General features: G+C 44.7%; 1 protein-coding gene across 3 annotated transcripts in view; it reads left to right on the top strand.

Moving 5' to 3' along the window:
- The window catches only part of cadm2b (cell adhesion molecule 2b), a 117,726-nt gene that overhangs the window by 79,858 nt on the left and 12,608 nt on the right, over positions 1-25,260 (top strand). For 2 of the 3 annotated variants that reach the window (XM_076036772.1, XM_076036773.1), the window contains exons 2-5: positions 1,543-1,569; positions 14,150-14,299; positions 23,633-23,785; positions 24,678-24,815. In XM_076036772.1, the coding sequence (XP_075892887.1) occupies positions 1,543-1,569; positions 14,150-14,299; positions 23,633-23,785; positions 24,678-24,815 (468 nt within the window). The remainder of the gene's footprint in view (positions 1-1,542; positions 1,570-14,149; positions 14,300-23,632; positions 23,786-24,677; positions 24,816-25,260) is intronic. The other variant, XM_076036774.1, reaches the window with a different exon arrangement.

The following is a 25,260-nucleotide window of genomic DNA, read 5'->3' on the forward strand; positions in this document are numbered from 1 at the left end:
AAACAATTAATCGTCGAACTTGTTCTACATGTGCATTGTAATAATGTGTGTGTAGTATGATTATTTCCTACAGCACATTTAATCAGACAAAGTTTGCAAACCTGTGTAAAACAGGGGGAGAACACGCTTTTTTTTAAATTTATTATTATTTATGTTGCCCTCCTGTGTGAAGTGCTTTGTATCTTTGACGCTGACTGGATTGATGCTTACTATCATTAACTGTGTAGTAACGAGATATTTTCTCCCGATCAACACTCCCGACACTTCCCGCGCAATGCCGTCGCAGGTCTCCCCTCCCCGTCGCTGCGTGAAGGTTGTTACTCAGCGCCTCATGTGCGGCTGTGCGTGTTTGTGGCCCCTGGGTCCGAAATCATCCCAGGAAATGATATTTTCCCATTTTTCCAATTTGTTCAGCAATCACAACGTGGTCTGGCCACAAAGTACAACATCTCGCCGTGTGTGACATAATGTAAAGCATCCAGAGTGTTATCTCTCCGTCCTTTTAAGCAGCTGTCGGCTCCGGGTGAGGTGCTGTCTAGCCAGCAGCCGTCATGTTGTCGGGTTAAAAATAGATGTCTGGCCGTTTGTTATGGACTTGTAGCGCCAAGCCGATACGTGTTTCTTTGTTAGCTGCAGAGTCGCCGTTCTCGCTGGAGAAGTTTGCATCTCGATTCGCTCCTGGGTGTCCACGTGCAGGTCACATGTGACTGGTGAGGCTGAATTGTCTTGTTGATGATGGCGTGGGTGTGAACACAGGAAAAATTGAATCTTTTTTTTTTTTTACAAATAGTCAAAGAGAAAAATATACAAACCATTCTTGACAGCAAACAAACGTAAACAAACAAAAGCAGATATAATTCTCGTAAACTTAGGGGGACGAAATTTTATGAGAATTACGGCTGATTCGCTTCACACCATTCAATGGAAACACCTGGAAATTGCAATTGGACTAATTTGAAATTTTAGAAATATTGCTTTTATTTTGCGAAAAACTGTCATGGAAACGCAGCTTCTGATGGAAAAGGTCCGCATGGATTAATGGCTGGATGGATGGATGGCTGGATGGATGATGGATGGATGGATGGATGGATGGCTGGATGGATGATGGATGGATGGATGGATGGATGATGGATGGCTGGATGGATGGCTGGCTGGCTGGATGAATGGCTGGATGGATGGATGGATGGATGGATGGATGGCTGGCTGGATGGATGGATGGATGAATGGCTGGATGGATGGATGGATAGCTGGCTGGACGGATGGATGAATGGATGGATGGATGGATGGATGGATGGATGGATGGATGAATGGCTGGATGGATGAATGGATGGATGGATGGATGGATGCTTCTGCTTCCATCCCTCGTCACATTCCCTCTGTGTTTGAAAATCCACTTCCACCACTGACGTCATATCTCCTTCCAACAGTAACCTGTGCTCCTCCCCTCGCCAGCGACAGGCTGAGTAACGCGCCATCAGCCCAGCCTAATCACTCCTCCTGTCTAACCTGCTGTTTTCTTGTTTCACCCCCTCATGCTTTCAGTGGCTGAGATGAAAAACAGAGCGAAAGGTGAGTTACTGCCTTAATTTCCCTGCTGCATGATCTCTCTTGTGTTTGTGCACTTTCCAATGAACAACGTTTTGGGCTGCAGCTTTTATCTCCCACTCTTCTCATATTACGCCAGACATGAATAATTTGTGTGTTTAGGCACATTTCCTTTTTATTTTATTTTATTTTTTTTAACAGTGTAGCATTAGCAATAGCGTGCATACAAGGACAAACTGGCACTGTGCCTGGTCCTTCAGGCACAGTCAATCACAGGAAGACTCATTTGTCCCCTATAGCTCTCTCTGTTCTCTCTCTCTATCTGCTCCACATGTGCACACATCCACGTTATTGCGCCGGAGCAGCAGGGGGCCGACTCCTGGTTCAAGGACGCCTCAGCGGTAGACGAGGAAGGTGTGCGGATCTCATTTGCCTCGCTAACCTAGATTATTTCCAGGAGGTGCTCCAAAGTTAAACGGGAGAATCCCTGGTCAGCCGGCTAGCTCGTCTGTAGGAAAGGCCCGCCCTGATATTTGGTGGAGTGACCGTTCGCTTTAGGGGGGGGGGTTTTGCCTCAGGACCTGATCTCTGATCCGTTATGCTCAGAATAGCAGGGGGGAAAGAGAAATTACACTGCATTGTTTTCCACTCCAACTATAAATTATGTCTCGCTGCCTCCCAGATCCTCCTTCTTGGCTACAGCTGTGGCGCTCTAGCATCAGTTCCCTGCTATCACTGCCAACATGGGTACCAGGTTGCACAGTTTGTTTGCTGAAATCCGAGCCGGGCGCCTCTGTCTTTGGCTGTGCGGCGCAGAGAAATCATTATCCAGCTTTTTAACATTTAAAATTCATGACATCATCTGCCCTGCTTTATTCATGCCAGCATTAATTCATTCATTTATTATTTCTTCTGTTTGTCTACTTTCAGTCATGTCTTCAGTCAAGCCCGCGGATACGTCAAATGCACCCCACACAACCTCTCTTCTCCTTCTTTTGTGGAAAGTGCAGTGTTTTCTTATTCCAGGCATAATGAGAGGGCTAGTTTTAATTAACAAAAGATACACATTCGGCATTGTTAATGCCGGGCTGTGCTACAGCGCTGGTGTAGCATTTTCAACAAAACCCCCTGTCCACTAATTACGGCTAATATGTTTTATTAATAACAGAGACAATAATGAATGTAACCGCATGCATCCGCCTTTAATATCGATGTATTGATTTAGCGAGCTTTCCAAGTGCAAGCTAATGGTTGCTGTGTTATTTGTCGAGCAGCGGTGAGGCATAAAAGCACTGGTAATAAGTATTAAGTGACAGTTGTCATGACAATAGAAGAACAAGAACCTAATACGTCTGCGTTTATTTATGGACACCTTGGATTCTATTTCTTTTTCAACAGCTCAACTGCAAATTTTGACCAATAGCGTTTCACGGGAAAGGGGAATCATTTATTGAAGTGCCTCCAGTGTGTGAACACAGCAAACAGAGGCTAAACTACCTTATGAAAGAAAGCTTTCATATTTGATCCAAATTTTTCAATGTTTTTTTTTTTTTTTTTTTACCTTTAGATCCCCAATAAGTAACATGAAATGGAGTGAAGATGCACACCATGATTCATTCCAGATGTCACAGCTGGTATAAGACAGGTGTTTGTTTCCAATATGCTTTCTTGCCAGTAGGTGGCATCTAAATCATAACACACTGGGCCTTTAATTAAACGTTTCTTCTTTTGGGGGGGAAACCTGGATTGTTAACAATAGGCTTTCATTTAAAAGAGTAAAGAACAGAGTAATACAATGTGTGTCATTGCACAACAGTGATTGTGAGTAATTTCTGCAGAACATGCGATAGCGGGCTTAATTAATTCCCACCTTTTTGTCTCCCCAACACTTTAAAGGAAATCCATACCCGTGGTTATTGCAAAAGTATGCCACATAAATCACAATCAGCCTTCCGCTCTATTCTTTTCAATTAAAGTATACCAATCTCCTCATTTGGATTGATTACTGTTATGACCACTTCAAGATTTCGTTACCTTATTATTGCGGTTTGTCAATGTGTGTAGCAGAGGAGGTTGTTCCTCGGCCTGTTACAAGAGGCAGGTCAAAATAGAAATATGCACTTTTATCATGAATTGTGTGAATAAAAGTGTAATGACATACGAATACATTTTGGCTTATTTAATTTAAAGACAAAGTAATCCCCGTGTCCCTGAACTCACAAGCCCACCGCTGATCAGTAGCCCCTTGCAAAGTTATTTCTCAGAGTTAAGCATTGTTCATTCTCTGTTCCGCTTCATCGGATTAGAGAAGAAGCGCTCAGAGAAATGCTAGCGGGCCCGAGGAACTCACGTTAAATAAAACGTCTCAGTTCATTTAGGAGCGGTTTCAACGTGGCCAAGTTTTGTACGTAACTCCAGATGATTCTGTCCTTTCCTGTTCCTCCTGGGAAAACTTGACCTACTTTCTGAGGCTGATGCGATGCCGCTTCCGCCTGTCACACTTTTAATAGACTAAGAAAAAAAAAAAACAGGACTAAGAGTTTCCTCAAGCTGTGATGTTTATTGTCAGTGATGCTGATGGTCCATCCTTCACTTTCCCTCATCACCCATGATGGGAAATCTCAGGGGAAGACGGTAGTTTATATAACCAGGATGGCCTGTGACTCAAAGAAGGATGACTTTTTGCGGCGCTACTCAGTAACCGGCTCAGAATGTCCTTTTTTTTTTTTTTTTTTAATGTTGGCTTGGGTTGACGGACAACGTCGCTCCGTCTTGTTTATTTTCTTTTTAACACGGGGCCCGCAACAGCTCAATCAGCCGACAAGCATCGTCTGAACTCGCGCAATCAGTCTCGACTTGGAACGCGATACAGAGCTCACTGGCAGCTGTCTCCGCGGTGGGGCTCGTCCGTCACAACATGTGCTATTGTGGCTCCCAACCGCCCTCCTGTGATCTGCCGCGCAGCGTTCCTGTTTAGAGCAGCGGAGATATTGGGAAGAACATTATCCTTCCCGTGCAGATAAAGAATGCACACAGTCAAAGATAAGGTTCCACAAAGGGACAAAACATTCGCTATGAGGAAAGATTCATATTTGATTTACTGGGAGAGACACAGCATTTGATTGAATCCTGGTTGAAACACTTTTTTTATTATTATTATTCAGGCACTGTTGCCAGATTGTATCCATGATTTTTTTTTTTTATGAGTGACCTCTGCACATATGGGCCTTATGTGGCCACCTTGCATTTCTACTTCACTGCCACGCGTGATGGCTTGTGGAAGCGACATGAAGCGCATGTCTAATGTGGGCAAAAGTAATCACAGCCATTGCTATTACCATAATTACATATGGATTTTCTACATCTAGACAAATTGCAAATCAGAAGGCCTCCATGGTGGGATTTCAAACGGTTGATTTCGGAGACACCATCCCAAGCTCGGCGGGCTCAAAGTTGCACGCTTCTCGAAGCATTGATCACCTCGGACAGGTAATTCGCAAATTAGTTTCAGTTAATGGATACAATTTAGTGATAATTAGCTTCCGCCCTTAAATCGCAGCTTAAGTCTCTGCGATCGGCCCGGCTGATAGCTTTTCGCGACGGCGCTGCCAACTGAGCGCCACAGATGAGCAGCTTTGCCACAAACACGGGAGGCATCGCAGCTTAAATTACGCTGTCAACGTAAAGGATTGTTTTCGGTGAAAGATGTGACCTTGTGTCATTATAGAAATAAATTACATGAAATAGTCTTTTCCCTTTAAGATTGCTCAAGAAAGGTCACTCTAGGACTAAACCATCAGATATGATGGGCTCGCTTCATGGACCACTTGATAAAGTCCCTCTATTACACTCTTATAACCTTTTTTTCCTCCTTTATCAACAGGTAGCTAATGAATGTGTCAGCAAAGCTGGGTTATGGTGTATAGAGTGTAATAAAAACAAGGATCTTTGCATCGACCCGCTGCTTTAACTCTTCACACCACTCTTTGTAACGGTTCACCTAACAAATTCATTAAATGGTTTGTGCGTCCTCTTAGATAAGACATATTTAGTAATTCCCGCACGATTTCATCGTGTTCGACACTCACATCAGCCGCACGTGCTTAATTGGATGTCTCATGTAATGATTTAATTGTTCGCGATACCAGCAAAACTCCTCCAGGTCCGCAACAAATAGCATCTATTAAACGGGTTTTGAGTTGAATAGCATTCTGCATCCTTGCAAGTTCCCCCTCGTCCGCCAATAAACATGTTGTTTACATGATGTGCTTCAAAGAAAGTTTTTTGTTTGCTTGAGCGGTATACGAGATGGAATATTAATGCGTTTTTGCTTCATGTTCTCACAGGCGTCGTTGTGGTTTCTTGCTTCTAATCATTTTATATACCCTGAGTTTGTACCTTTTTATAATCATGAAATATAATACAGTCTTCAGTGGACTCTTTTGTTTAGTATGACATGGCATCTGTGTTGCAAAGTGGCGATGGATTTCTTGATCAAGGCCAACGTGCTTTGGTGCGTTGTCGTAATTATTCTACTCACCTAAACAAATTGTCTTCTAAGCCAGTGGCTTTGAGAAGCCCTCGTGTGAAGATACACCAGGCCTGATAATGACCATGTCTCCTTTAATACATTTCTATTTTTCAGGATATGATTTCACCAGAATCAAAATAGAAGGCAGAGCAGCACTTGCCAAACTGACTGAAAAATACGACTCGGTGCCCCCACCACCCACCCCTTCATTTTTCATCCTCTCTGCAGCCCTCCCCCCTCCCCACTCGCCTCTACGACCCCCAGCTTTTGCATTACTCACACACTTCTGAATAATGAAGATGAAGTAAATCCCACTGTCACGTCAGCTTCTCAGACTGATTTCATTTTCACGGACCTCTTGCAATTACACCACAGACCACTAGGGATTCCGCAGACGCATTGCGTACGAACACTTTATCAAGCCATTGCTTCGGCAGAGACTCCACTTGACAGGCATTATCGAACACCAAACTCGAATTCGGGCTTCTCTAAGCTGCTACAAGGTTGGGGATCGGGACCAATTTCTGTCCATCTCTGAAGAGTGAAGGCAATCATTCTTTAGACCGCAGCAACTGTAGATCGCAAACACCTGGTTGTCATCTGATTGAATAGTCTTGAATGCATGGCCGCAATCTTGATTCTTGAATACCAGATTGTGTTGTTGACTCTGTTTGTTGTTCTTATCAACGGAGACAATAGCACAGGAAAAGGGCTGAGCGAGAGCAAAGTGATCTATAGTGATACATTGAAACACATGGGCGCTGTGATGGATAAATGAGGTGACATTTTGGTCCTATTCTGTTCAAATTAGACAAAAAAAAATCTTGTGCTGTGCTGTGCTGAGTGTGCGGCTGAAAAGCCTTGTGGCTAACGTTAGCTCTCTAGTCAAGGGCAGACTAAAGTCACCAGTGTGATTCCATTTAAATGAATTTCACTTCGGTCTCTGATTAGGCCATTTGCAGTCAGCCGGAGCTGGTTTGACTGGCGAGTATTGTTTTGTTTTGTGTCGGAGCTATTTGCTCCTTCATGCACCTAAAAGCAAATCTGCCCGACTTTTTATGTGCACTCGTGGAAAGGCTAAGTAGGAAAATACCCGCGGGGCTCGAGAAAGGCTTGAAACACATCAGATTTTAAATTGATTGAATTTAGACGCAAGATGAAAAAGAACCGGGTTCAAGCTCGCGCAGCAGCTTAAAGAGGAAGGACAGAAAGTGAAAGGTAAGCTCAGGCGGCGCTCGGTGTGGCGTTCGCTGACTCCAAAGTCAGCTCGTTTAAATGACGTTTGGACGCTTTGTAGCCAGTTTCACGATGGCCTTCGAGTATTGATGCCCTTATGAATAGACCGGCTGGCCTAAGAAAACCCTGGTGTGTTTGCACAGTTTTCCACAGGGATTTAAAGTTAAGTTACAGATTTTTGCAGTCTGGGCTCGTCTGGCAGGGCACCTCGCAGTTGAGGTGTCCTGACACCGAGATCCAGGCGTCTTTCATCTCCAGCCTCCAACGACGCCGCGGCCAGGAGCTGCGCTTCTAGTGTCAAACCTGCGCCATGACTCATGTGGGCCAAGGGGTCAGAGACGACACACTGTATGAGGTATCCTGAGAAGTGTTTAAAAAAGAAAACTACAAAACAATGACTTGTTGCCAAGATGGGTTCAGAAAGGTTACCCAACTTGGTGTGGCCAAAAGCTTCAGCGAACGCTGTATTGATTGTCTGCTTTTTTGTGGAGACGAACAAAAAAAAGAGGCTTTACAGACTCTATAATGCGCAAGACTTTGTGCTTACACTAATAATGGACCCTGCGAAAGCTACAAGGATGTGAAAAAGCACGCAGGGCTCTGAGAGTGGAGCCGTTGCATTTTGGCAGAACCTCTTTGGCTCGGCTCAGCGTTTAAGCTTCATTAAAGGTTAAAAAGCTCGGTTAAAAAGGCAAGACATTCAGAGTTAAAAAAAAAAAAAAGCCAAACAACGACAGCCCTCCCCCTCCGCCAAAAAAACAACCAGAACCAGGGAAGATTTAGATTATGCGTGTCTAACATTTACCTACACGGACCCGTCCTTTTTATGAGGTCGACAGCCGTGCACGGCCCAGTGTGCTCCTGGATGTCTGCGGAGCAATTTATGCCGATGTGATATGCAAGACCTCTTTGGCAAGTGCAAAACACTGAGAGGAGGAGATACAAAGACATGGCCTGGAGGAAGACGAACCCTCCGCTTGACTGTTTGCTTATTTATTCTGTCTCTGTGGCGGATCGGAGCCGCAGTCAAATGATGGTGCGACGCTGTTTTGACCGTCCTGTTCAAGCGAAAGTCTGCCGCGCGTGTTGTCCAAATTGCGTCTCGTTTCCAGAGTCTACAGTCACACTTCAGTCTGGGGAAGCAGAATTCGTCTTCTGCCGCGCGTCGTGCACGTTGGTTTGTGGCGAGAATTTTAATTTCCTTTAAGTAGAATGAATGTTTCTGACTTAATTGTGGTTCCTGCACTAAACGACTGCTCTTCCGGGGTTGTTGCATATTAAACGAGGGCACGACTTAGTTCTTGAGTAATAATATCATCAATAATACGTAACGATTTACAAATCTTTATATCATATTTCATTTATGTTTTATTCACATTCTGCTTTGCAGAAAAAAAAAAAAACGCACTTCACCAAAGAGACTTGACTTGGCTCTCCTGGACTTGCTGTACTGCTTTTTGTTAGCACTCCGCCATCGCACTGGTTGAATTCAACCCTGTGAAAAGTCTATACAGTGCTGTGAAATTTGGATTCACAGCACAAACCTTTCGTGACAAAGAACATAGCCGCTGTTGACTCGAAGATAAATGTAATCTCTGACAAAGTGTCATAATAAATGACACGTCTAACGGCGCACAAGAACAACGCGCACAGGCGTACGAGCGAAGAAGCGGCTGACTGGTGGAATACAAGGGGAGGCTGGGAGAAGAAAAAAAAAACGCCAAATTTCCGCAGAACTCGACGAAGATTTGGAACTGGGGGTTGTCTATTTGTCTCATTTGGGACACGGCGAGCTTCATTATTTCCTGTTCCCTCTACCAAGGAAGGAATGCTCATCACAAGAGGCCTCAAGTTTTAATTAAATGTAATATTTATACACTGCGGATGTTCAACTTTCTTCTCTCTCAACATGCTGGCAAATAGGCCACACACATTTTTTTGGAGTTAGCCAATTAATTACAATTTTGTCAAGTCACAGCAATTCCAGTGGCTCTCAGGAGTGCATGCCGGTTTAAATACCTTTGGTGCATAAATGCAGTGAGATTTTTAGTTTGCTTTTTGCCATTCCGGCTTCAAAGTATTCCCAAACGGCAGATTGTTGTTTCTCAGTGGGCATCATAAGATTTAGTAGAGAAACTTCAAAAAAAATGAGAAATAGATGAATAAAAACAGTTCTTGGTCATTTTGGGAAGGGAAACGTGTGCATCATCTGTATATTCTGGCTGGCAGGTTTTAACGGCTTTAACTGTCAGCAAGTGTGCCTGGTTGTAAAACTAACTAATAAAGGACTGTCAACAACCCTAATGCAATCAGTATTGTTGTTGTTGTCATGGCACATGGTGGTCACTGGTCACTGGTAGTAGGAGTCTTTTTGACTAGTGAGCTTGCAGCAGGTGGTTTCAGCTCCTCGAGCATCTCTTTTTGCACAGAAACTCCTTTGAAAATAACAAAGAAGAAAAACGACCCTCAAAGGTTAAACTGGTCCCATGATAAGCTGTGTGATAAATAGAAACATTTAATAACTGTTTGTATTCTGTGGGGGTATTGACTATATTTTTTGTGAACAATTTTCCAAGTTATTTGTGTTCTTTCTGTCTTGCCTGCAGTTTACTGTTTATCCTGCACCGGCTTGCTTGACTGCTCTCCAGCCATTCATCAAGGCTCGGCTTTCCATTATTTGGTGCAGTCAGTTGAAACTAAGAACAGCTTTTGGTTGCCGTGGCTTATTCCTCCTCCTCCACAACTCCCCTCTGCAAAGATGTTCCATGTATTTTTCATCGTATGCATTGGATCAGCTGCCATTAGCCTCACCGGTGGAAAAAAAATAAAAAATAAACACACGTGCTGCCTCTCTTAAATGATCCGTTTTTCACAGCTGATCTCCCACAATGCCTCGACTTTTATGATAAACAACAGCGAAACGGGACAAAAAAGGGTTCTCACATCGGTAATTGCAAAGCACCGGATTTGCATTCATCAGCTAACTCTATTAATTCTCCTGCAGCACAGAAAATGAAAAAAAAAAAAAAATCCAATCTTCTTCATATTTACATTCTCTGGATACCCAACCGGACCGCATGACACAGAAAAATCAATAACCTAAGAATCATATTCTTGCCGCCTGATATAGCCAGAGTCCTATTCAATCAGGCCGATGGCTGCGGACTCCTGGTGGTAACAGCGTGGAAAGAGTCTCTTTGAGATTAAACGAGACAAATTTCCAGCATTAATGCGCCTTCGACGGCACCACGGCCACATCCAGCATCTGTGTTCATGTTTGTGCTCTGCACGTCGCAGCAGCAGCATTCCCCCCATCTCCAGTTAAAAAATGCATGAAAAAGCCGCCGCCCGTCTTGTGTTCTTCGGCAGACTTCGCCTCCCGCAGCTTTTAGAAAACCCGACCGTTCCAGTGAAGCTGCAGCGAAGACGTTTACATCGGCGTCCAATTTAAGCCACGCGGGTAAAGAAGAAGAGGCCGCGTTCGATTGATTGTCCACGGAAGTTAATGTCACAGTGGAGGGATGTGTCAGCAGCGTCCTTCCGGCCAGATGCACAGCCAACAACTTGACTAATCCCGTGTGTGCTGACATTGTGACTGATGATCGGTGAGCTGGTGGCCCAACCTGAATGTGGACCATAATCTCCCCTGGCTCAGGCTGATATTGCTAGCTTCAGCCCTCGGTGGAGTGGCCTCTTCGCTTCAGCACTTAAAAAAAAGAAGAAAAAAAAAAAAAAAAAAAACAGCACCACCGCCCTCAGATCCATGTGACCGTCATAAAAAAAGATTGTGAAGAGGGGAAGCACCACCAAGGGACCAATTAAAGCTTAAAGAGGAAAGGCCCATCAGCAGGCTGGTGTGGGGGAATGCTTTGATTAAAAAGCACATGCATGGACGGAAAATGAAACAATGAAATGGATGGATTTTAATTGATTGAGTCATAATTCAATGTGAGTTCGTTTGTAGGCAACGCCTTTTAAAGAGTTTTTTTTTTTTTTGTACTTCTTTACTGCAAAGCGATGTTGCTTTGAGAGGGTGAGTAGTATTAAAAAAAAGAGGGGCTGGTGTGACTTATCACATATTGATGCTCTGCTATAACACCATCAAGATTTTCATGGGTTGGATGTAGAGAGAAAAGAGGTTGTAAAAAAAAAAAAAGAAAGAGTAAAGATATAATAATAATAATAATAATAATAATAATAATAATAATAATAATGTTTCTCAAGGCTGTTTTTCAATCGGACTTTAACCTTTCTGTAGACACAGCAGGCTGATTGCCCACTGTGAGGAATGCACAGCTTGTCAATTTGGATTTAAGACTAACGAGTATCCCCATTCATTTGGCCCAATACATCGAAACAAAGCCAGGCCTGTAGGTCTTTTAGCTGAGGGAGCCGGTGGGCTTTTTTTTTTTTTTTTTTTTTTTGCCCTATCCTCCCCCGAGGCATGCTGCAAAAGTGCAGGACCCTTCATAATTCCTTGGCTGCAGTTCTCTGAGTCATCTGAGATCTGCGCAGCAGACAAACCATCAGACATCCATTAGGGCTCTATTTTGAACTGTTTTTTGTTTTGTTTTGTTTGGGTTTGTTTTGTGTTTCACTTTTGTTTTTCCCAGTTTGTCTTCAAAGCGCATTGCCTTATATCCTACTGATAACACACAAGTTAACATGTTTTTCACGATCAAGTCTCAAACCAGCTGAAATGCTCTTTAGTTTCTCTGTCGTGCTGCAATCTGTTTCAAAGACGAAAGGCAAGACAGTGGAACTGCATTAATCAGCTGGGTGCTGCACATGCTGTAACCCTTCAAAACGTGGCAAAAAACATCTTCATGATAATGCAAAAAAAAAACTGTTTTGTCTTTTTAAGATCATTTTTATCCATTGTTGATTGCTCACTCCTGCAGGGTGGATCCTGAGTCGCTCGTTTTCACTTCTTGGAGTTTCACTCTTTTACGGCGTCTGTGAGAATGGTAAATAGTGTAGAGTGAGAGCCCAGCAGCAAAGAAAGACACTGAGAAAAGACGGAGTAGACGATGTGACAAAAAAATCTGCAAGTTATGCTAAGTTATGCAGCTGGAAACTACACCTCCACACTTACTGGCCCCCCTACACAGCAGTGCCTCAGTGTCAGTTCGGGAGGGACTGTGGGGGGGGGGGATGCGAGCACGTTTTTTTCACCTCGTAAACGTCCAGCATTTGAAATGAGAGCAACTGGAACGTCTTTGTCGATGTCATTTGGTGAAATGAGCAAAACAAAGCGACGGGCGCCGTGGAAATAATTTCCCCTTGACTATTTATAGTCAAGCTCACCTTTGCCTGTAGCTGACGGTGGTCTCCATCAGGACAGTTGAGGTCAAGGAAGGTCAATAGACCCATGGCTGTCCCACACTCTCCTGCTTCCCCATTTGAGCCGAACTAATGAGGCAGACAGCTGCTCCCTTAGTTGAAATATCCCTGCGGTGAACCATGCCTGGGAGTGGCGGCGGCAATGTCACCTTCTCTTTCACTGGCGCACGACAAAAATAAGAAAAGTAGACGTACACGTTGAATTTATAACATAACAGCCATCCTGATCACATGGGCGCACTTTGCGGTTCCTATATTATGCAAGAATCTGTTGTAATATACCAGTAATGTGTAACTCAACTCCAGTCTTAACTTATTTTGCATGCTCTGGTATTTTCAAAACACAAATTTAAAATAACATCAGAAAAACACACATTTGCGATGTCACAATTGGAAGTCCATCCATTTTTCTCTGGAACCACTTTGTATTTGTCCCCTTTCATGCAAGGTAGAGACAGAAACAAGTATCACTATTAGCAGGAAGCTAAATCTGACCATTTTGCAGGACCCAATATTGTGCTAAATGTTCAGATTTCAAGGACATCTATTGGTATTTTTCTGGGCAAGTGATTCAGCAAAGAGGCTCCACTCGAGTCTTGGATAAAATGAAAAATAAGATCTTTAATGAGGAGTATAATAGCACATTTAAGGGTGTCCAGCTTGGTGCCCAATCTGACGACATCCCAGAGCTGGCGTTTACTACAGTCATTTGTAAAGAGGCCACTGTGGTGGTCAGACTCATTGCTTTCTCAATCAAAAAACAAAACAAGAAATAAATAAACAGAAAGGCTTGGTAATAGACGCTGGTTTCAGACTGCTTGGCAGAGTTCAATAAAACGCAGGCCGGATGGAACGCGCCTGCAATATAATTAGGGGACTTCGCCCAGACGACAAGTACAAATGTGGAATTAGAAGGTAAAATCCAGCAAGGCCGGGTGATTAGGCCTCATTTGGATGTCTTCTGCACACTGTGAGGAGCGGCTGTTTCGGGGCAGGGCAGTCGCTCGGATCGAAGGCCCACAGTGTCTGGGATTATGTGTCAATTTACCACCCAGCTGCAGCCCTCCACTCTGCAGCAGAACATGACTACTTCTAATTAGGCCATGCTACCAATTAGGGTCCTGCAATGAGGTGGGCGAGGGAGGTACCCTGGGAGAGTAAGAACCCGCCATTGTCTTGGCCGTGAAGGGGACACTACCCCCCCCCCCACGCCCCCCACCACCCCTCTCTCTCAACTTCCCTTTCCAACAGCTGTCACAGTGTCAGCAGGGCCGCCGTTAAGCCCTCTCCGTCGTGATGTAATGAAGACGTTATTGTAATTGGGCGATATGACGACAGAACATTAACTTTGAGAGGTGTTAAGCCGGAGATGCAGATGAGACGGTCGAGTCGGCGGCAATAAAGTGAAAAGAGAGGAGCGGGCGGCCAATCAGGCCACGGCAATCAGTTCTTGTCACGGCCGTGACCTTAAACGCTGCTTTTATGTTTCCACAGGTAGCCAAGGTCAGTTCCCCATAACTCAGAATGTGACGGTGGTGGAGGGCACGTCGGCGAATATGACCTGCCGCGTGGATTTCAATGATAACACTTCCCTCCAGTGGTCAAACCCTGCACAACAGACCCTGTTCTTCGGGGACAAGAAAGGTAAGTGCGACTTCCTCTCGCTGGGTAGCGGACATAATGATTTGGAGTGTACTAAAATTCTCCTCTGCCACTGTTTTATTTCCCTCAACTAACCCTCATTATCAAATTTTCAAATGTGTAAAATTGACCGTGTCTGCCCGCGAGCACACAGCGCGACTGCTGGATCCGAAAGAAAGGGAGAGAGAGAGGGAGAGAGAGAGAGAGAGAGAGAGAGAGAGAGAGAGTGAGAGAGAGAGAGAGAGTTGTTTAGGACAAATGCATTACTCATGATATCAAAGCAGACTTTTTAATGGATTTATGTCTCCATTTATGTCCCGCGGCACGAGCTAAACAGAAATAGACTGTTTTCCAAATGAATCCTTGTAATCACGCAACACTGACAGCGTTGTTTACAACACAGTGACGCCTGTGGATTGTGAGATGATTGGGCCTAATTAGCATTCGCGCTGCCCTACATTTGTGTGGCTGTTTTGGATGTCGCTGAAAACAGGGAGGTTGGGCTGGGGAGGGGCTCGGTGTTGCAACCTTGTGAAACAAAAGGCCGGTCCAGAGTGAATTATAATGTGCTTTCACGGGGCCAAATCCAATTTAAAGGTGACAAAAGTCTGGAGGTGATAAATTGGAATTGGGGTGAGAGGGAGCGTAATAGTGGACTGGTCTGGCGGGGTTGGCGTGTTCATCTTTCACTTTTTCACGCGCCATATTAACCATTCCAGTTACGCCGCCGCGGCCTTTTGCGATACATCATCGACTCGCGTGATTGAAGATAAGCTTTCTCTTTGAGTAACAATTGATCAGAGAGGGGGAGACAGGAACCGGCAGGAGCCGGGTTTGAAGAAACACTTTTTCTCTACCCGGCAAGTGACTCGATTAGGTAATGAGGTCTAAGGTGTTGTAGCAGATGAAATTACTTCCAAACACAATTAGACGAACGCTAACTGAATCTTTAAGACGGATCCCCTTGTGTGAGTGGTGTGAATAAAAGCAAAGGATATTGAAACATCTCCCTCTCGTCTTTCAGCTCATACATTTCGTTTTATTCCCTTTGAGCCATTGCGATACTTGATTGTTATTATTTTTTTCTATCTTGGTGGAGGGTAGAATTTCAATGTTCAGTTTACTACGTTACCATTAGTCTTGTAGTCAAGACCGCACCAACCGAGACCAAGACGTTATCAACACTAGAGAGTATCGAGACCAAGACCAGACCAAGACTTCATTTATCAAAGAAAAATAACAGCAAAACAGAAGAAAAACAATGACCAGTATCTTTTTAAAAATCAAGTTTGCGTCTAAATCGAACAGCAACATCTCTTTCCAGCAAGGTATCTTTTAATAATTTCCTTTAACATTTTGCTGCTTTGCCAACTATTTTGAACCATTTTCAAAAAACAACTTTGCTTCATAAAACTAAAAAGTAAATTAACTAGGAATAAGGGGCAGGGTGTCACTCTGGGTGTCACAAACACACAAATGGCAGCAGCTGGATTCTTTTCCGTTATTCTCTGTCATTGTAGTTGACTGGTCCTGATCAAAAATCCCGAGTTGGCCCAGTCCAAGACATGACTCCAAGTCCGAGACCCTTAAAAAGTGGTCTCGAGACCAAGACCAATCTGGAGTACTACAACACTAGTTACCATGCGATGATGGGTGGCAGAATTAGCCCGGTAAACGTTTTGCGGTTCAATGGTCGTCCTGTTAAGTTGTTCACACGGTCGGCATCTCCGAATGCAAAAGCGACCGTCTTTAGCGTGCGTGTGAAGACGGAGCGCTAAAGGAGAGCTTGGAGACGCAGTTACACGTACGGGACACTCTGGCCCTCCGCTGGCAGCCGTCGTACCGCGCGGCAGGATCCCCTTTCCACAATCCGTGTGCGGGTGACGAAAAGGAACCCCGGTCCACTCGGCGGACGGCTGCCAGCGCTGAGTGTGGGAACGACTTCCTCTCCGTCTCCCCGGACGGCTGAATGAAAAGCTCTACTTGGCACAAAGTAGTGCGACGCCAAGCGAAGCCATGGGAAAGGAAAAGGGGTGAGGAGTGGAGGGACGAGGGCTCCGTGTGACGAAGCGGGTGGGACACCTGGGAAGAATCCTCAGCTGTGCCAAATCACCAGTTAATTGGCTGGCAATGGGGGGGGAAGAGGGAGGGGCGCTACCACTGTCTTTCTTGTCTCGCCTGTCGTAGCTTCCTGCAGGACCTGGCGGAGGGGTAGTGGGGAAAGAAATCACCCCAGTGAAGTCTTGCATGGTTTGTACATTTCAGTCCAGCGAAAAATAATGGCAGAGGGGCTGAGCTTGAGGCAGGAGAGCTGTTTTATTCCCCGTGTTGAGATGTTCTTTTTGGATACATCTGCCCTCCTCGTCTTTGTTGTCCGTCTCTCCGGAATCCCCAGCGGGATTCGGCAGCACGGCCATATGCTGCCATCCGATGCACGTGCAGCCGCTCTCTCCTCCCAGAGATGGCTCAGTTTAGTCGTCACTTTGTGTGCATCCTGAGAGATACGTTTCCCCTTTTATGTCCGATTCCTGATGCGGAGAGCACGCAGGTAATCGGGATAAAAATACATCCAGCGCTTTAATTTTGGGTAAAATTCTCTCCCAAGGTCTTGATAAAAATGTCTGCCTCCCCAAGGCTCTGTTTAAAAGATAGTGGCTTTTTTTTTTTTGTCTGGATGTGTGTTTGGAGTTTGATGTAAATTAGTAAAGAAGAAGAGAAGGCTGTGAATGACCTTCAAAATCCTTCTGAGCAGCTGTCACAACGCAAAGAGAAACAGCTGTAGGAAGAAGAAATCGTTAGAAGAAAATCCAAAGCTGTGTCCTACATCAGCTGGGACAAAGCAGACCTTTTGTTTGATTACTTAAAAAAAAACAAAAAAAACAGTGTTCTTAAAAGGGAAGCAAGTAGAAAATGGGTTTCTGTGCCTTCATTGGACTTGAAAACTAGTCCAGCACTGTAAAGAAAACCCAAAACAATCACTCTTTGGATTTTTTTTCTTATTATTTCCCATTGATGGCTGTTGGAAAGTCTTGTTATGACAGGTTAACTCTGGGTTATCGGGCAGTGTTGACCATTTGGTGGAAAAAACGTTAACCCCTTCTAAAACCAAGCAGAGACAGACCAATATTTCTATTAAATATGTTTTTTTTCTAGCAAGGACACTAAAATAATCACCCTGCGATTAACCTCCTTGTAGTTTCCCGCACGCAGCAATATAAAACCAATCCCAAAGGTGTATTATTGGTTTATCAATCACCAGGGAGTCACCAGGGAGTCACCAGGTGTGGCACTTGCCAGTTGCCTTGGTTGAAGGCGCAGATGATGAGGACGAGGATGCTGCCGCTGATGAGAATGTCTCTCTTCGGGGCTCCCAGAAAGCGTTAACCTTGCTGCTTACCCAGAGCTCGTCCATATGGGTCGGACTGTCACTGCATATTTGTCTAAAGCTGAACACAGCCCTCCTCTTGATATCCCGCCAGCTGGTACCTTGGCACGCTCCTTCTCATCCATTATGTATAACCTGGTCTTGGTTGATTGTTGCCACCCTCGGAGGGTTCAAACTCTGTCGTGGCAAAGATCAGCATGCAAATTCCATCACAGTGCGCCAGCGCAGACTCGATACGGCAAATTTACAGTGGATCTCCTCGACCGCCTGGTCAGAATGTCGTTTAAATAGTGGACCAACTTGCTGGGACTGTCTGAGGGACACCAGGGAGTAATTGATTCACGTCTTCTATAGAATTCTTTTATATGTTGCCGTGCCCATGAATTATTAGCAGCGAGCGGGACAAATTAGGACGTAGCTGCCCTCTGCTGTCTTCGTTGTGATTTACTGCCTTTTTCAGCCTCTGTTCGAGCCGGATAACACGGTGGCGAGTTAAGGAGTGGTAATGACATACATGGATCGTGCCGGATGGAAGCAGAATCCATCCATCTGAGCTGAATATGATCTAATGCATTTGTCAGGTCGCTTGCTCGTCACGTGCAGATAGCGGAATGTGTTTGTGAGACAGACAGGGAGAAACACACACCGCACATGCCATGGCAAAACGAGCATCGCATCTCAATTTCCATCTCTCGCGAGTGTACGGTTCATCATTCACCACATTTAATTGGGACGTTCACTGCAGATCATAAAGGTCACAAAGCAAAATTGATCTTAATTGGCTTGTAGTCATCAAAATGCTGTTATGTGCTAAATGGATGCTCTAATGTGAGCATTACCGCATTCATTAGATGGACTGAATGAAGCATAATTACCAAGGATGCAATTACTGATGTGAGCTCCAATGAAAGCACGGTTCAAAGTCCATTTTGATAAACACACAGCGTTTGATCCGAAGTGGTTAAACGAGTACAGTTAGCACTGTAGTGAAACACCGGTCTGTAAATGTTGTTTACATCTTAAATTATGGTCACATACTGTTACTGTGGAATTCCACTAAAGTGTAAGTCTAATGGTGCATGCACCGTACTGAACTCTGCTGTCAAATAGTCTTTTGAGGTATTGTTCGCAATAATAAGTGGGTCAAATCTTAAGACTATCAGGGCCCACATGTTGAGAAAGACTTCGCAACATGGATCTGGTATCATCTGGCTGACAGCAAAACATAGACTCAGTCTGATTGTTGACCACTTAAGGAAGGGCTGCAGCGAAGCGGCAGGGAGATTTGCTCCTCATTTCCTCCTCTCCTTCAAAAGCTGAAAATGAGTCCAATTTGTGTAGCATCTGCTCGGTGGGATCTCGAAGAGCGCGGCCAGTCACAATGGCCCTCTGGATTGAGGCCCTTTCCTTTTTCTTAATTGCAGCCACATATGTGGTGGGGAAATAGCCCCCTGCTTGCGCCACCAGCACTGGACCGCTTCCAGAATCGCCCACACAGTCACCGAGGAAAAAAAAAGGCACGACCAACAGCAAACACGCTCTAATTGCAAAGAGCGGAGCTCCCCCGGCTTGGGAGGGGGAGGGGCTGATGCCAGTGCCCTGTGTTCTGTTCTGAAGGACGGATGGTGCTCCACATTCCAGCACTGGCTCAAAGTCAGTGCAGGCCATGTGAAAAGTGGCCAAAGTAGAACATTGGACACTGTGGGTGCAACACATTCTGGCTGAAAACGAGGGCTCATTTTCATGACTAATGGCCGGAAGCAAAATATCCATTTCTATCTGGAATGTTGGGTGAATACTTCACAGAGTTGGACTGAAAACACCGGTTAACATCTGTCCTCAGCGCAGTGCAGTGCTGAAGTACCTGCCTGCCATGTGACAAGAGACCGTTCACCTACTCTGCTTCCAATCTTATCTGAGGTCAGAACTTACTGTGTCTACCACACCGCCGGACTTAACCTTGCACAGCAGCCGGATAACTCATCCATTGAGCCAACCACCAAGAGGAAGTGGTTTCAAGCTGCCCCAGCATTGCCTCTGATTCCATCACCAGGCAGGTTACTCTACAGGAGCTGGACTTAAGAAGATGGAATAAAGATGAAACAGGAAGTGCCTGTGTGTTTAGCTGGAGCAGGGTCTGTTTTAACCAAACTGTAGGATAATTCTGCATTGCAGAATTAGTTGCGGCTAACCAGCTAGCCACGGACCAAATTGGAGGCGACCTGCTAACCCAGCTGTAACAAAGCTGTTTTGAATGCAGTAATATGATTGAGTTCCATCCAATCAACTTCAGCGCTTCGCCCTTCCCTTTGCATATGCTTTCCATCCGCACTTTTCCATTTCTGGGTTTTAGTGCCTTCAAGTTTGCGCTGAAAAGATAAATGTTGACTCCACTTACTCCAGGATTCCTCCAGGGAGGCCTGCAAAGGGTCCGCTGACATGGTCTGCAGTGCAAAGGACTGTCAAGGAAACAAACATTACTTTGCATCAAGGGGCAACATTGATGGCGTGCCTCGCCTCCCGTGGGGGCGAGGGGGACCGGGGTGTCAGTTTTACTGATCTGATGCAGCCTTGGTAAGGCCTCCATCATGGGAGATGTACTGCGCATTAAGCTGCCATGCTGCAAGGCTGCGGCGTGCACAAGGTCAGGGTGCAGATTTATGCTTCCTCCCAAGCAGAATGAACAGCACAGGGGCCATCTAGGCTTTGGGGGAAATGAACCTTTTCATCACATTGATTTCCTAAAGCACCTGAAAAAAAAGCTTTGTCAGCTGCTGGCATTTGGGCCTGATTGTGACGAATCTGCCCACATTTCGGGCCTCTCGCCTGAGCTGGAGTGGAGCGGTACGGTGTCCCCAGCCATATGTTGTTTGAGTAATTGATAACACTTGTCTTTGGGTTATTCAAACCTTTGTATGTCAGATTGGGTCAATATGTCAGTGACTGCGTTTCCAGCGGCAGTCCGTCAAATATGTATCAGTCAAGTCCATCTTCCGTTTGGTCTTTTTATTGACTTTAACAGCAACAAATGGTATGAAATAGAGCTGCAACCACACCGGCTGTAATTGAGATCTTTCTGAATCGTTTCCGTACAGGATCATTTGTTCCATTTGCTAGGAAGTTAACAATGTTGGTCTCTCGTTAGCATTAAAAACACGAGCCTCTGTGGAGCAACAGGGCAGTTTTTGAATTCTCTCATATGAATCTGCACAATTTCCACTCGTACGCCCATTAAAAACCAGTGTATGGCGGGCTTTTTTTTCACCTGCGAAAACAGGCGATTACACAGCGCACTTGTCAGGGGTCTCACTTTAACCTTAAGTTGTTTGTGCTCTCGGACAAATCCTTCTTAGGAAACAGCCAACGCTTATCAGCGTCTCGGAGGTGTTTCTGCTTTCAAGAAACACGGCGGCGAGAGGAAGAAAAGTCACTCTGCCTTCCCTCCGTTTGTGTGTATATGTGTGCGAGTCAAGACACAGAAGGAATGTGGGACAGGGAAAGTACAGGATGTCATTTTGACCGAAGCCTTGATCCTTTCAGCCAGTGCTGCCATATCTTCCAGAGGTTTTTTTTTTATTTATTTATTTTTTGTTGTATGATGTTTGTTCAGACCCCGTCATCTCCATCCAGCAAAGGTTTTTTTTTTTTTTTCCGTCTTCTCACAAAGCCTCTGGGCATTTTCACGCTCTGTTGGGAAGATGCTTAACTACAAAGAACATCAGTCAGCTTTGTTTCAGGATGTGGTTTGCTCGAGTAACACTATCAAATGTTTGTATAAGGGCCCCGCAGCTCGGCAATAAGCTGACGCACATTGTTATTAAATTTTAATTCTGGTTTGGAGATTGTTTTATTTCTGGTGCTCTTTATTCCTGGATAATAGGGTCTCTGATAAGGATCCTGTGCAGTAAATAACCTCTCCGACTTTGTGCTAGAGTGCAGAGTTTGGGACAAAGGCAACAACAGGCAGATTTGGCGTAGTTGACAAATCACTTTTCCTTTATTACTCCAACATTAAAACGTTTCCGTTTCAAAGTGATACTATCTCAAAATAAGCAGGGCTAACATTAGTCTTTTTCCACATGCATGTGTAGCTTGTCTTGTTTGAGTGAAAAACAAATCAACAGTTCGATTTAAAGGGTTCAATCAGGTAGAATCAAATGATTTCATGGTTTCGCTGCACAAGTGCCTGGGAGTTAGACATCAACTTTCTTCCCTTTTCCTTAAAAAGCACCTTCAAATGTCAACTGGAGGAGCACCCATCGCGCTATTTATCATAACATTTTCCCCAGAGATAGATTTAATCGTGGAGGTCCACCACTCCATCACATCCAGTTTGCTGTGATAAAGACAATCAAATGATGTGCTGTAATTGAAGTCGGCGAACGGCCTTGTTGATAATAAAGGATGCCAGTGCAAATCTAATAATCGTTTCAACCAATCCAATTTAACCGCGTCTGCAGTCTACCTTTTATCCATAAATCAAACAAAAGGAAACAGAGCCTGTGATTAATGAATCTCACTGAGACATCGTTGGACTCTGCTCTGCATGGGCTTTTTGCGCTGATTTAGTAGCAATCAACACCTACTTTTGCCGGGGTTTTTTTTTTTTTTTTTTGGGGGGGGGTTTTTTGTTTTTTTGCAGGATCTTTGGATCTTTCCCCCGTGCGGTACAGTTCAATAGAGTTCAAACCGCCTCAGACTAAAGAGCATCCAGAGAGAAAACTGGCCAGCCCTGCTGGGAGCCAGAATTAAGAATGTGTAATCTAACCAATGAAGAGCACTTTCCCTGCTGCCCCAGTGGCTCTTGGAGCAGGTAATACTGAATTTGACAACGTATGAGACATGGCAGCTGCAAGATGACCTTTTCCAGCCCGGGCGGCCCAATTCACCCGCGTTTCAAGAGGAATCTCGACGTAAATGAGAAGCGGGAAGGTTTCTGCCGTCTGAGGGCTGAGAGGTTTTTTCGAGACCACTTGCTTTAATCGTTGTTGTGACAAATTCAATTAATGATAGAGCTTCATTTGCATGTATGCGCGGCAGCAGGCCTCGAGCCATACCGCTGCTTTCACGCGGCCCATGATGAGAGAAAAGGAAAAAGAACATTGTTACTGGGATTAGTTTCACGAGCCATGAATCAGTCATGAATATGACATGACGTGACATAATATGATATGACACGACGAACGCCTAGAAATTGAGTTGTACAATAGTAATTTAAACTACTGTCAAACTGATGGCCGCAGTCACAACTGCTCCTTTAAGGGAAATCCTATTGAGACGTGAAATCCAAAATATGGATTTATTGGAAATACATTTCATGTTCGAAAGCTATTTCATTTCTTCTTTAAAAGCCGCTGGTTTGGAATGCATGTCGGAAATGAATTAATGTTGGCTCATAACTATCACTATATTCACTATATTCCTCCAGTGATTATTTTGTCTTTGGTAGCATTTAGCCGTGATTGATTCTGTGTGATACGCGTATTGAATTTAAATAGGAAACCTCACGGAGAGAGCAGTAGCTATTAGTATTCAATTTAGAGCAAATCAATATCTGGAATGTGAGCGATTACCTCAGTAGATATTATAATCTAAGGGTTTTTCTCTTCTGACACACTTGAGTGCGTCCCGCGGTGTCGTCTCCGTTCTTGCTGACTGTAAATAAGCGGGAGCCAACCTGGAATGCAAATGCAGACAAAAAAAGAAATTCTTTAAAGCATCGGCCACAGCATGTGTTGGCAGCACGTGTCACGCATTTAAAGTGACTGAAAGCACGCTCGCCCTTCCCGCGCTGAAGGTCGTTTGAATCACAAAAAAACATCTGAAACTAATTGCCGCCACCAATTTCTGCCAGCCGGTTATTATTTATTTTTCACTCTGTGACTTCCTCTTCCTCTTCTTCCTGTGTTTTTTTCTTTCTTTCTTTCTTTTCCCTCCTTTCTGCCATGAAGCTCTGAGGGATCACAGGATCGAGCTGGTGCGAGCGTCGTGGCAGGAGCTCACAATCAGAATCAGTGACGTCAGCCTGTCGGATGAGGGCCAGTACACCTGCTCGCTCTTCACCATGCCTGTCAAGACCACCAAGGCCTTTCTCACCGTACTGGGTGAGTGTGATCCACCGCACGAGGCTAATTAGAATTCTTGTTCCAGGCGCATTAGCGAGAAAAAAGGTTGGACAAGATCACTCTAAAACTCAAGATCTTTTTTCAAAGAAATTTAAACTTCACCAAGTCTGCACTGCATGATGGACAAAACTCACAATGTCTTGTCCGGAGAGCCTCAAAGTGCCAAGTGTCCGCTGACACCGAGGTGTTTGGCTGCTGACCTGAGATGCCAGTGCACTTTCAAGTTGTCGTCGCATTTGAAGCCGTTGGCAGTTGACAAGTGCTGACTTTCTGTTTCCTAGCTACCGGGTGACAGTGAAAAAAAAGCAGGCGACAGAAAGAAATCAAAAGAAATTTACGTCGAGCATGTTGGTAAACTATAGTATACTTTATTTCAGGTAGACTTAGAGTTCGGGGGCATCGTTTTATTGTTTTATTTTACTTTCTCTAAGTCCTTAATTAATGTTATATTTTGAGACAGATGATATAAATAAAAAGTACAGAAATTCAAATAAAGTAATGTATATCTTCAGCAGCTGCTGTAAATATTCATTGTATTTTTTTCTCATTAATTGTAATTACGTCTTTCATTCGAGCAGCTTCTGATTGTTTTGATTTAATCATTAAAATGTGAAACTGAAATTCATCTGCGGCACAAGTTTTAATCCAGTAAGCACACAAATAATTCCTCTTGCTTTTTATTTTCTGTCGGTAATTTATTTTTATTCATCCCTCCAAGCCATGAAAACTACAAGATCCCGTCGTTGCGAGTCAGCGTGAAAACCTAATAGTGGTTACTGGCACTTGTTAACAATAACTCACCCACTGGGCCGTTACTCAGCTCTTCCCCCCCTCCGCGTGTCCTCTCTATTTTTACTCTGGCACCACGCAGGAGTGCCGGGGCGACCGGAGATCACAGGATTCACCAAGCCCGCCATGGAGAGAGACGTAATCACTCTGACGTGCACCACCTCGGGCAGCAAGCCGGCTGCCAACATCCGGTGGTTCCGAAATGACAAGGAAGTCCAGGGTAAGCATGTGGTGTGGATTCCACCGAGCGCCGTGTCCCCTGTTTCCATTTGCACCGTCTCAGAGACTTCATTACTGTCAAATTGGTCAGCTCAGCCGCTGCTGCTGCTGCTGCTGCTGCTGCTGCTGCAGTGCATTGTACTCGTGTTTGTGCATTGTTCCTTTGTCCTGGGAGGGTTTTTGCAGGTGCCGTGAACTGCCTGGCTTGTGGCCAACGTTGCCGCTGTTGCCGGCGGCGCTTGCGATGTTGTCTGAACCAGCGCTGTCCACATTTCATTACGTGACTGAGGTGTGGATGTACTGACCAAATGTCCTGTCTGTTTTTCCAGGACATGTCCTGGCTTCACGCCCTGTCCTGGCCATCCTGTTTTTTTGTTTTTTTTATGAAGTGATGAAATAAAGAATAATAGAAAAAACAATTTTCTATTCACACAAAGGAGGCATAC

The sequence above is a fragment of the Nelusetta ayraudi genome, unplaced genomic scaffold (assembly GCF_046127955.1).
Source record: "Nelusetta ayraudi isolate G7.1 ecotype Tasmania unplaced genomic scaffold, CSIRO-AGI_Nayr_v1 ptg000048l, whole genome shotgun sequence".
Taxonomy (NCBI): Eukaryota; Metazoa; Chordata; class Actinopteri; order Tetraodontiformes; family Monacanthidae; genus Nelusetta; species Nelusetta ayraudi.